Source organism: Cebus imitator, unplaced genomic scaffold (genome assembly GCF_001604975.1).
Source record: "Cebus imitator isolate Cc_AM_T3 unplaced genomic scaffold, Cebus_imitator-1.0 Scaffold414, whole genome shotgun sequence".
Taxonomy (NCBI): Eukaryota; Metazoa; Chordata; class Mammalia; order Primates; family Cebidae; genus Cebus; species Cebus imitator.
Genome location: NW_016107729.1, coordinates 1,075,388 through 1,089,008, shown reverse-complemented (window position 1 = coordinate 1,089,008; position 13,621 = coordinate 1,075,388). Strand labels below are relative to the sequence as shown.

At 39.6% G+C, this 13,621-nt stretch overlaps 1 protein-coding gene across 5 annotated transcripts in view; it reads right to left on the bottom strand.

Moving 5' to 3' along the window:
* MYRFL (myelin regulatory factor like) overlaps positions 1 to 13,621 on the bottom strand; it is a 124,572-nt gene that overhangs the window by 26,852 nt on the left and 84,099 nt on the right. For all 5 annotated transcript variants that reach the window (XM_037731627.1, XM_037731626.1, XM_037731624.1 and 2 more), the window contains one exon: positions 611 to 774. In XM_037731627.1, coding sequence (XP_037587555.1) covers positions 611 to 774 — 164 coding nt within the window. The remainder of the gene's footprint in view (positions 1 to 610; positions 775 to 13,621) is intronic.

Here is a 13,621-nt window from a genome sequence, read left to right as displayed (position 1 = left end):
TATTCAAATGCCTCTCCAGGAGACATAGGACAAAGGCCCAGGCCGTCATTAACACAGCAGTATGAATTTCTTTTGCGATATAGTGATGATTTGAAAAGGAAAAGTCATGGCAATTGAGAGTTCCTTTTGTGAAAAGGAACGTTAGTAAGTATAACTGAATAAATTAAATACTGCATTTCCCTTTTTCTCAAAACCAAACCCCAGAAAATATGCATTTACCTTCCAAAGCAATAAAAAATAAATAAAAAAAATTTCCCCCTGAGGACCAAACATGGTTTTCTAAATTTAGAAATGACCACTTCTCCTCATTAAAGGAGAAGCCACCCTTGTGCTAAAATTTAGCACTTCCTATAACAATTTTTTTTTTTTTTGCTATTAAACAGATGTCTCATGGGTTTTTTTTCTACTTTTAAAACAGCAACAGAAAAAAATATAAGAAAGTTATCACTTAAGACAATTGTGCTTCAAAATATTCTAAAAAAATGCATACATTATTATCAGAAAATAACAGTTGCTGTTTGATCAAAAAGATCATTTAGATTGATCTTATTCTGGAAAGAGCTCACTCTCTCCTTTCCCAAATTTCTGTGGCCATCCTGGCTGCATGTACCTGATTGAGCTTGCTTCACTGGCTGAAGACTTCCAGCTACTGAGCCGCTTGAGCCGGGCCAGCTTTTTGTTCCATATTTCTAACTCTTCTATTCTTTCCTCAAGGTTATTTGTTAGTTTACACAGCTGCTTCACTGCACCTACATTTTCCATAAAGATCTGGTCCTAAAACGGAAAAATCAAAGAGAGTGCATAGATTAACAATGTGAGATCACTATGGAACTGTCCACAGCCCATTCAAAGACAGTTGGAATATATCATTGAAAATGGTTATAAACACACACATCTTCAAGTTTATTCAAGATAAATCTGGAGAGGTTTGAAACTTAATGCGGTCTTCCTAACCTGTTGGCTGTGTAGTAAAACTGCTTCTGTTCAATTTGCAATAAAGTGAAAATATGACCTTGTAACTCAAAAATGGAGCTAAAGGACATAGGTAAGTCTGGAATCTGGAGATTTATTTTCAATGGCCATTGTTCCATATTTATAACTCTGAGGCAGAAGAATCGCTTGAACCCAGGAGACGGAGGTTGCAGTGAGCCAAGATCATGCCATTGCACTCCAGCCTGGCCAATAAGAGTTTCACTCCATCTCAAAAAATAAATGAAAAGAGAAGAAAAGAGGGGAGGAGGGGAAGGGAGGGGAGGGGAAGGGAGGAGTCAGAACAGGCTTCTGAATGTTAATTTGTGTGTTCATCACCAAAGTACCTTGAAAATGACTCCAGTTCTCCCTAGTAAAATGTGCATCAAATTGCTCATGTGAAGGAAGAAGGAACAAAGACCTGGGCTTTTCTCTGAGTTCTGCCACCGACTAGATGTGAGACTCCAGACAAAATGCAATAACCTTTTTGGGCTTCCTTTTCTTTATCTATGAATGAGAAAATAATTCTTGATGCGTCAATATCTGTTTCAACATCCAATGAACTGTTGTGTACTGCTTATATTATAACCTAACTTTGAAGCAATTTTTTTTTTTTTAAAAAAAAGCACATAGCGGTGGCTCAAGCCTGTAATCCCAGCACTTTGGGAGGCCGAGGCGGGTGGATCACGAGGTCAAGAGATCGAGACCAACCTGGTCAACATGGTGAAACCCCGTCTCTACTAAAACTACAAAAAATTAGCTGGGCATGGTGGCGCGTGCCTGTAATCCCAGCTACTCAGGAGGCTGAGGCAGGAGAATTGCCTGAACCCAGGAGGCGGAGGTTGCGGTGAGCCGAGATCGTGCCATTGCACTCCAGCCTGGGTAACAAGAGCGAAACTCCATCTCAAAAAACAAAAAAAAACAAAAAAAAAAGCACATAGTTCTTTCTGTTCACAGAAAGTCACTGACACATCAGAAAAAGAAAGGGGAGACCAAAAAAAGCCATAGAGTCCGGGCCATCCCCTTCCCTACCCACAAACTTCACTTGTCATATGAACACATGTGCCCATCTCTCAGCCATAACTAAAAGCCTGGAAAGCTCTTACCTACTCACATCCCAACCCCATGACCTCTCCTCCTCTCTCTCTCTCTCTCTCTCTCTCTCTCTCTCTGTTTACAAGTTCAAAATCCCACAGCACTCTCTGAATTGCAGAAAGGCTGGTCCACTATTGTAAAGTGATAAGTTCAAGGTAATAAGACTGTTTTGCCGTTGAGGGTCAAACTCAGGGCTACATGCCTTTGAGATTCTTATCATGCAAATTGAAGCTTTGAGGGTTTCAAACACTGTAGGGCAATCACTCAGAAAGAATCAAAAGCTGAACATTCCAGATTCAAGGCTTAATATATGTTCAAAGACAGACATATCTCATGATACACTGGAGAACTCTCTTAAACTCCCAGAGCAGCCACACAGATTTGATGAGGCGTCCTGAACACTCTGTACTCTCCGGTGTTTGAGACCTCATATTCCCATAGTTACCTATGATAAAAATGCCTTCCCTCAAGGCCTGTCCAAATCCCATCATACCCAGTATCTCCCCAGAGACTACTGGTCAGAGAGCACCCCGCACTCTCCAATGTCCTCAAAGTATGTTCAATTCTATCACTTGGCCATTTGCCTTGTATCAGGTGTTACCTGTCTGTCTGCCATCTGGATCATGAGTTCGTGGAAGGCAGAATTATGTTGATTCATTTGCATATCTCACCAGAATTTAGCACATGACTTTGCGCACAAGAAATGCTCAGCAAGAACAGACATAAGTGAATTGAAGAGTGCTATGAGGTAGCAGCTTAGGAAAGCAGAAAGCTTTCGTATTTGGGATACAAAGCAACTAAAGGTTTGATTTCTGAGGACTATGTTTGCTTTAAGAAAACTTAACCAAAAACACGCACACACAAAAACCACCACCAACAACAAAAAATCATGCTTGTATCAGCTTCTTGAATGTCATCAGAAAACCCTACATTCTTACTGAAGTTTTACCATTCATCCTTCAAAATCCATCCAAATAACACAAATTGATAAAACCACTACGGAGTAGAATTTAACAATACCTAGCAAAATTACATATATTTTTTATTTTTGAGCCCATAAACCCACTTCTAGGAGTTTATTCCATAGATTTCCTAGAGAAAGCTAAGAAATAAAAGAGACCAAAATCAAACTAAATGTTCATTGATAGGGGAATTGATAATAAACTGTGGGACATTTGCATAGAAGTATACTACACAACTAAAAAATGGAGAATATCTCCATATACTGTTATGGAGCAAAATCTGTAATATAAGAAGAAAAAAGAGCAAAGTCTGTAGCATAAGAAGAAGACAAAACATATTTATATTTTCTTACATTAATAAAATGAAGAATAAACCAAAAATTAACTAAAAATTGTTACACATAATGAAAAGGAAGAAACAAGATGGGAGAAATGGATAGAACCAGATTCTTTGAATATACCTTGTTTTATAAATTCACGTTTAGAATATGTGAGTATTTTAAATACGTATAAAAAATAAACCAAAGGCCGGGCGCGGTGGCTCACGCCTGTAATCCCAGCACTTTGGGAGGCCGAGGCAGGCAGATCACAAGGTCAAGAGATCGAGACCATCCTGTCAACATGGTGAAAACCCCGTCTCTACTAAAAATACAAAAAATTAGCTGGGCATGGTGGCGTGTGCCTGTAATCCCAGCTACTCAGGAGGCTGAGGCAAGAGAATTGCCTGAACCCAGGAGGCGGAGGTTGCGGTGAGCCGAGATCGCGCCATTGCACTCCAGCCTCCGTAACAAGAGCGAAACTCCNAAAAAAAAAAAAAAAAAAAAACCAAAAACCAAAATTTTAAAAACATCCTAGAAATAGAAGACAAAATAAAACAAATTAGGTATTGAGTTTCTGATTTAACCCTACAGAGAAGATTGATATTAAGTGACTTAAAAGCACAATAATTTGACTGCCCATTCCCAGAAAGACAAAAATAAAACAAACAAAATCAACCAGAAAAGGAATCTTAAGCTTTTCAATAATCATATTGCTAGTAATAACAGTGATGGATTATATACACATAGGAAGCACACATATATGTTTGGATAAAACAAATATGTAGTTAATAATGCTATAAACCAAGATTTTTAGCATTTAAGAAAAGAGATGTAACCATAAAATTAAAACATTTAGTAAAAGCCTAGAAAATCTAAATTTAAATTAGAAATATTACTTTGAATTCCTGATGTTTTATTTTTTAAAAGAAAACATTTTTCTAGCTACGTCAACTAAAAAGGACTGGAAGAAAATTTCCAACGTACTAACAATGAACACTGTTCATTGTAGCCTCCAAATACCATTCCCAGTGAAAGGACCCAGAACTTTTCCAGATTTGGGGTAGGATCTCTCTGAAGTAAACCTGGAATATCTTACAATATAAGAAAATAAGGAGCCTATCACAGAGTACTGTGGTTGGGTCACAATGACTCAGGAGCTAACTAAAGAAGTGCTCATTGGCCAAAGATAGAACATCAAAGGACTAATTACCATGATCAAAGAATCAAATGTGCTTTAAAAGCATCCAAAATGCTATTCAATCTTTAAAAATATTTTATTATCACCTTTGGGAGATATTAAGGGTGTAACTCATTTTTCTGAAATGTTACAAATAAAGAAAAGAATAAAACTTTATCCTGCCTGTCTTATATAACATCTACATATTTGAAAGTTCATTTAAGAATTCCAGATAATAAATTCTGGAGAATAAAGAAAGAAGAAATGATAGAGTATCACTGTTTTCCAACTCCTAATGAAACAACAGATCTAGGCAATGATCCTCAAACTATTACGTGTATTTGTTTCTTTGTTTTATGTATACATATGGAAAAACAATTGGGGAAATTTCAACACCAACTGGATTTGATAATATTAAGAAATTACTGTGCATTTTTAGGTGTGATCATGTTATAGTGGTTTCGGTTTTAAGAGGTCATCCTTCTTTTAGAAAAAAATATTGAAGAATATATAATTAAACAGTATGATGCTGGAGGTTGCTTTAAATAATCTAGTTGGTAGGAGAGGGTAGTTGGTGAGTGATTTAAATAAAATAAGATTGGACAAGAATTGATATTAATAATTGGGAAATTTGAGTGAGACATACATGGGGTTTCATTATTCTTCTCTCTAGTGTTTTATATATTTGAAATTTTTCGTTAGCAGTGTGTTTTTTTAAATGACAAAACAAAAACAAAAATCTCCTGACAAAAGCCCTTCTAAATTTCCTAATCCTGGTACAGGTTTTCTTTTATTTCTAAATTTGTTGTAATAAAAATAAGGCAGAAATTATGAAGCTGAAAACAGCATTCTGTGATTCTAACTCATGAAAAATGTTATATCATTATTTACTATATTTACCCTGTAGAGAGCCTTATACTATAATTACAGCCAAATTATTTACAGTGGATCACATGGTCAGCTGATGCACACCAGCAGCCCAAAGCAGATTTCCAGCCGTCCTCTCTGACCCCTCCCTGCACCCTGCTCACTGGCGGCAACCTACCACTCCAGGCTGTCAGCTCTGCATCCTGAATCTCCCAAAGCTGCCCGCTTCTCTCCATCCTCACTGACACTACTGATTTTCTTTTTTTCCCCTTGGGACCAACTTCTTTAATAAAAAAATATTTGCTTAATATATTAATTTATGATTTAGCTCAAGCCAAAGCAGACTATGGAGAATTATAATAAAGCTCCCTCTAAACCACAGTAAGCTCTTTCTGTAGTATTTTCCTCAACAGGACTTTCAATACTGCCTCATAGGATACAAGCAATGGCTGCAATTGTCCAGTTACCTGTCAATAATGATAAAAGGCCAGCTTTAATTTCTCCAACTCAAATTTGCCAGCACCATATATCTTCCAGGTAGATCCAATAGGCAAGGAGCTAATTCATATGCTTTCCTATTCAAGAGGAAGTAAACGCGGAGAGGAAATTTACCACCACTTTCCTGACTGTAATTGTGGCTGGCTCTGACTTTATGGATCCATCCAATAGAAAATTACTGAAAAGTAAATTTCCAATACATATTATAGGGATTGACATTTACTGAAATATCTGCAGTTCTGAGGCCAGTATAAATATGTTCAAAACTATAATCTAGAGTTTTTCTGAAAATGTTCTTTTCTATACAAGTGATTAGGTCTAGATGAACAGATTTTAACCAGGAAGCCATGTCACAGATGCCTGAGGAGGTTTTTTAAATACACATGTCTGGACCCCATGCAGAATCTTAGATTCATGGACCAGACACATTGCCTCACACTTGTAATTCCAGCACTTTGGGAGGCCGAGGTGGGAGGACGTCTTGAGGCCAGTAGTTCAAGATCAGCCTGGGCAACATAGTGAGACCCCATCTCTACAAAAACCCCCCACACATTTTAAAGAAGCTTGAATTCATTATGGCTGAGGGACATTTTGAAAAGTTTCCCCATTTGATCCTCACCCTTGATGAAGAACTATTTTGTAATTGAACCGAGTTAATTACTCTACTTTGTCCAGCTATTAACAGTGTTAAATGGGGTCCACTACCTCAGCTGAAACACAGCTTTACAGTTGTGATGTAGAAATGACTAAACCAACTTGCCACCAAAATGTGCCAATGTGACTGTGAAGGCAAAGGTAGCAACTGCTTCAAATCACCAGAGAATCTTCTACTCACTGTTTGAGCTTTGCTATGGTGTTAGGGTTCATATGCACAGAATGAGCACGTTTTCTAAATGGGCACTAGAGGCAGTTTGGCAAGTGTATGTGCACATGAAAACAACAGGGAGGCATTTGTGAAATCAGAGCTGTTAGTGAGCTCAGAGCAGATGTCCCTTGTCTAAAACTCATCTTTCACTACAGCCCCCTTCATGCTCCATGTTCTCACTATATTGAACCATTTGCCATTCACTCAACATAGCAGGATTCCTCTAGCCTCTGGATCTAGCACATGCTGCTTCCTCTACCTGAGTCACTTGTCCTCCCTCCTCCCACCTTCCTTAAACTTGGTGTCAGATTTACCTGGAGAGTAAGCTCACCTGGACAGAACTCACATCTCCTCCATAGTTGGCTCTCCAGCACAGACTATAACTCAGTACACATTTGAGGATTAAATAAATAAATATCTTACAAGTGGTTCATGCCACGAGGCACTGAGAGGCCATAGTGTTGCTCTCTAAAGAAATGAAGAGAGTACCAGCTTCTAGTTTATTCTTTTATCTGAAGTTTCTCTCAGAGAAGCAAAAACCAAAACCAAACAAAAACAAAGAAATCACCTAAGGTCCAAATTCCTTTTTCATGTTGGGAAATGCCCATGGAAATGTGAGTGAATTAAACACACACTAGTGTTTCTCATCTAGGGCAATGGGCTGGTGATTTGATTATACCTAACAAACCAGCTTCTACCCAGGTTAGGTCCTTTCCTCTTTGGGAGGGGATTCGCTCAGGAAACACACAAAAGCCCTTGAGGTCTCCCTCACCCGAACGCCTTCCAGGAAACCCCTGGACTCGGCAGAACACAGCTTGGAAGCTCCCGGGTCCATTGCAGGCCTAAAGATAATGTGCCCAAGATACTGGGGCACAGCCAGGCAGAGGAGTTGATTTCTCCTCTCTTCGGAAGCTACAATTTGTCCTTTATTTAACAACACTGAATGAAGGTAACTTAGCCTGATGGCAAAGCAAGCTTCAAGAAGCTGAAATAGGCCCTTATTTCTTTCCTCATAAGAGAGTATTGCAGACTTGAAAATCTCTCTTTATGGTAAATGATGCCTCTGATGTTGCATGGACTGATGTTGTATAATAAAACCATGAGAATGAAAGAGCCTGTAATCAAGCATTGTAAAAATGATTGCCAAAGGGAGAAAAACTGTCTTTAGCCAATGGGTGTGTCTGGCAATTGTCTGAGCTTTGAATAAGCTCAGCTTTAGATTTTTGTCCAGGAGTTTATTTTGTGGAGAGTGTACTGGGCCCTGATACGGATTTTAAAAAATAGAATCCTTAAACCAGAAAAGCAGGCTGCTGGGATGGTGTGGAAGCTCAGACTTCCAGGTGGCTTTTTAACAGGTCTCTGGAGGACAGGCTTCCCTAGCATGCATATTTCTCTTGCAAAGAGGATAAATCTTGGACTCATTTCTCTTCTGCTTTACATGGAAAGAGCACAAGATTCATAAAAGTGTTTAAAATTGTGTGCAATACTGTTGCCCTTTGTTAGAATCCTCATTTAATTTTTGTTATTTTTGTTTAAGTGCAATTTTCTGTGGAAAGGGCTTGAGTTCTTTGACTGAGACAAGTTCCCAGTTGAACTAGCAAATGTCATAGTTTGTTGTAATTCTTTGATTTCTTGTCTTACCAAGATGACTAACAAGCTCCTTTTGAAGGCAGTGACTTTGTCTTGTGACTCCTCAGGGAGACTCAGTACCTGACACATGCACCTCAATATTCAATTGATGAACACAATCAGTAGCTCTTTATTGAGCACCTAAATATGCTAGACAGTCACCTGAGTGCAGGGATAAAACAATTAGACAAAACAGACAGGATCTCTGCCCTCATAGGGCATATTTTCTAGTGGGAGAGATTGACCAATAACAAGTAAACCACAAATAAATAATACAGTTCAAAGGTGTAATTAGCACTTGGAAGGAAGCTAACACACATTGAAATAGAAAATAAGTGTCAGTCTCTTAAGCTATTATTATAGACTTGGTATATTAATTTTATTTTTGAAACTACCAGGAAAGAATAAAATAATAGTCAAGTGAAAAGTTATATTCTCATCCTGAAAAAGACAAGTTAACCCAATGAAACACTGAGTCAAACCATTCACAGAAGGAAAACCTAATAGCTAACGTAAGAAAGAGATGCACAACTTTATTACTAATCAGAGAAAGATAAATTATAACAATATGGTGCCACTTTAACTCAAGCAGAATTGCAAAATTTAGAAAGTCTGATAATGTCAGGTGTTGAGGATACAGAGAAACAGTAAGCCTCATGCAATGCTGTTATGAATTAGAACTGAGCAACAATAGGTGGTATTTTACAAAATTAAGTCTGTGTGCATCCTGCACCCCACTCCTTGTATTTGTTCCAGAGAGAGCCTCACAGCTCGTCTCTCTCCTCCTCATTTCCTTACTGATCCTATTCATTCACTTGACTTGACACTGTGCTTGCCCCATGTCCTCCTCCTACTTTCATCCAATCCTCTCAGCCCTCACAGGTTCTCTTCTTCCTCTACAGGCCCAAACTGGGTATGTTCCTCAAGGTGTTGCTTTTGGTTCTTTGGTTCTTTTTGTTTTTCATTCCATATAAACTCAAAAGCCCATAGGGCCAAGAAGGTAACAGGTAGCAGTGATATGAGGGCACATGAAGCCTCACTGGGGGAGCCACTTCCCAGCACAAGTGCCCAGCCCTTCTGATATTTCAAAGGTGTCACAAATCTGATATTTTTATGAAGATCTCCTAAGTTTTAAATGTAAGTAACAAATCTGAAATGTTTTAAAACACTATGGGGGAAAAAAATGTCTGCATGCCAGACTTGGCCATAAGATAGTAACCTGTGACCTACACCCATAATCGTTCCCTTCTTAATCAATATCTTCACCAATGGCTGCAGCTTCCTCCTACCCTAACTGCCCTCCAAAGTTCTACACTCACAGTCACCTTCTGGACATTTTTTTTTTATCTGAATGTTCAGTTGACATCTCAAAGCCAAAACTGACTTTATCTTTTCCTGAAGAAAATCACTTCTCCTTCAGGTTTCCTTAAGTTAATAAAACTACTTCTCTTCCTTTCATGGAGATTTTAAAACTCAGGCATTAATATACACACATTTTTATCAGGGGTATCCACAAGTGTCAGATATTGTACTAATCAACACATCATTGATGAGGCAGATTCTCTGACCTCAGGAGCCTCACAGTCTAGTGAAGGAGAAAGATAATGGAAAGAGAATGGCAATACAACATGGTAAATACTCTAGAAGATGTGTGTGCAGAGGCCTAAGGCGGTACAGAAACAGGATCAACCAAGGCATCACAGAATTCATTAATTCATGTTACCAATATTTGTTGAATTCCTATAGTACTTGAAGTTCTGGGGTAAAAGCCACAATAAAGTGTTGAATACATATTTTTAAAAAACATACATTTCTGATCTCATATAATTAATAGGAGAGATTGGCAAAGAAAAAATCAGTGAATAAAGAAGACAATTTCAGTTAAGGACAAATACCCTCCAGGCTGCCCTGAAAAAATCTGTAGTTTGTTTACAGCACAGAGGCCCAACTGAGGGGGTGGACAGGGTCTGCACCAGCCAGAGGAGGCATCTTTTTAAAAATTAGAGCAAAGGCACTACACATTCTCACAGTGGCCCTGACTATTATAAACAAAATGAAACCAAGTGCTGCAGGGACTATTTTAGATGGGTGGTTAAGGAAGGCCTTGGCATTGAGGTCCAAATGATGAGATCATTTGAAGAGTCGTTAGGGCTGAGAACCACTCAACAAAACAGGTCTGAGGCAGAAACATAATTGGTAGGATTGAGAAACAGAGGAGGAGGAGCTGGCAAACAAGAGGTACCTGTGTCCGGGTAAGGGGAGCAGTGGAAGCTACTAGAGAGAGATAAAAAGTAGGCAGTACAGGGAAATGCCGGGATTTTGAAGGAATATGTAGGAGTTTTCAGTGCAGAGTGCTGAGCGGTAGCAAAGGCTTCCAAGGTAATGACACAAACGCATCATATTCTGAAAGCACCCAGCTTATTTGAGAAAAGGTGAGAAGGTCATCTAGTCTGGCTACACTGAAGGCATTTTTCATGGGATTAAAAGCTTAGTGGCAGCATTCGGAAATGAGTTAGAGAAGACTCCATCCAGATTGTGGAGGGGTTAGAACAGTCTGTAGCCAGTAATGAACCAGTGGGAAAGGAAGACTGTCTGATCAAAGATTTGTTTTGCTTTGTTTTTAAGAAAGACAATTCTATTGGTGGCTAGCAGATCAGTTAGGAGATCATTATAATAATGTGGGAGAAAAATGGAAAGAATAAGAGTATAAAGAAGAGAACTGATATATAAGAGATATTGCTAAAGGAAGAAAAATAGGACTTGGTGTTTAACTGCATATCATGGATGAGAAAAAGGAAGATTTGAGAGGTCATCGTCCTCCCTTGGCCACCCTTTCAGTCCCAAGGTCTGTCGTGTCTTTTTTGCTTAAGTCTTCCCCCTTCCTTTCCATCTGGGAGCCTCTGCCCAGTCTCCAGGTATCGTCTGTCCTTCCTCCGAACTGATGTAGTGCTTTATTTATGCATCTCATTGTATTTCTCACATTATAACTTAGAGCTTTATTAGACAATATGCTACTTGGAGACAGGAACTAAGGGTTATCATTGCATCATTCAAATAGACAATTCCTGGTACATTATGACTAAAAAAAATAGAATCAATGAGTAAAAAGTAGCCACATACTAAGCCACCGTAGGGTGGTGTATAGCATGCAATCTTAAATTTAAAAAACTGAACTGTCCAAGGAATAATTATTCATGAGACATACGTACCTCACCTGTATAAATGTTCAGTTGTGAATTACTTTAAGGCAGTACTTATATGCACTGGGTATTTTTCTTATACCAAGCACATCTAATAATAATGCTCAAAAAATGTAATCACCTACCCCTAAAGAATCACAGAAACAAAGTTGCTAAGTAAAGAGACAGATGAACAAGCAAAAAAGGGCCAAGCCGCCACCAGTCTAAAGCAGGGTTAGGCCACAGTGTCTACAGTTCCCCTTGCTCTCAGGGTCACTCCCAATCCTTCTCACTCTACCTCGTGCCACTGGGCCTTCACTGGAGCACAGGGAAACTATGGGGAATTTATGAGAAGAGGCAAGTTACCCCAAATAGGAAGTTTATCTTTTAAGGTTTTTAAGGTCATCTCTCCTGAGGAGAGAGAAAGAAAAGCTGCTTGTACTAACTTTGACAAAGATCACCCACATTGGTTGTTTGCATGGACAGTCTATAAAGATCCAGCCATTCTTTTTCCTATTTTGGCATCAAGTTGTGAGGTACTCAAGGAATGTATTCTCTTTCTGGGTCCACAAGGGGGCATAGCTTTAAGGGCAAGAACTTCCTAGAGCCATGCCCCGCTCCCATCTCTCTCCATCTGGGAGATGTAACGGTTTATGTTTAAATTTCGCTGGTGTGGGAAGAAACTAAGAGTCAATCAATCCAGGGGAAGTTCTAAGGAACTCCTTTCACTGGCCTGGGGTCTTAGAGAAGGTGGGGGTTCCTCCCAGGTTAAAAGTCCCCATCTTCCAGGTCCCTTCAGACTCCATGTTTAAATTCCCTTCCACAAACACTCCCTTCGTGGAAGCCATCTTTCTCTCTCCTGGATTTCCTCTCTGGAGTCCCCTTCCACACTCTCTCATGGAAGCCTGTCTTCCCCTCCTGAACTCCATCTCTCTCCATTCCCTTCCACTCAGTGTGGAAGCTGCTTTCCTCTCCTGGATTCCGTCTTTCTGGATTCTCTCACTCAGTGTGAGAGGAGCTTTTCTTCTCTGGTTTTGCCCCTCTAGGAACCCTTCCCGCTCCGTAGGAGAGCGGCCTTACTTTCTCTCACTCAGTGTGAGAGTTAGCTCTTTCTCTCTCCTTCTCCTTTTCTCTCTTTAAATAAATCACTTTCTACAAACACTTTTAAGTCCAGTATTTACTGCGCACTGCGCCATGGTCCCCTCTCTCATTCTTGAGAGGGCAGGAGACCAAAAACCTGGAGAAACACCCTCTCAGGGGAGCTGAGGGCACCCTAAATCCATGAACCCCAATATTATAGTACATGCAGAAGTGACATAGCAATATTTCAACATTTTTGTAAGTTGCATTTGAGCTTCAATGAAAATTTCTTTACAAAAAAGGATCAGGTGGTGGGACAGAAATGGAGTGAAGAATGGAGAGGCTGTACCTTCATCTGACCTCCTCCACTTATTACAGTACATGAAGCCCAGGATGTCCTAGAAACTTCCTTAGTACAAGCAGCTCTGCACATGGCAACCAAAGCCACACTGCTTACATGAATAGGTAGAAGGCCAGGAAAGCAAGAGTCTCACTGTACATCCTGCTCATTTTACAATTAACGAAGAACATGGGACAAGAGGAGCCACATTACCTGTATTCTTAATAAGAAAGAAAAAGGAGATGCTCTGTGAGGATTTTGTAAGGTAGGGAGGTATATCCCACCATGTTGAGGGTTAAACTAGCAAACAAAGTCTATATCCTCAGAAGAGAGCCAAAGAACATTGCCGCTGGGCTTCTCCTGCAGCATCAGAGTGAGGAGATGTTCATTAGCTTGTGGTGTTACATATTCTGTGTGGCCTTAATGACGTCTCCATAGACTGCATCACTACGAAGTCCTGTTTTTAAGAGAATCACATTTCCATCCTGGGGTCCTGTGAGTTTTACCAACTTCTAAACTGAGTACTGGCTTGTCATGGTTTTCTCCTCAGTTGACATATGAATGAGTCTGACTACCTGGAACAGGAATGCTACCCCCTACCTCCCCAGACCTCTGAGTTTGTCTTCCTAGGAATGAGCTT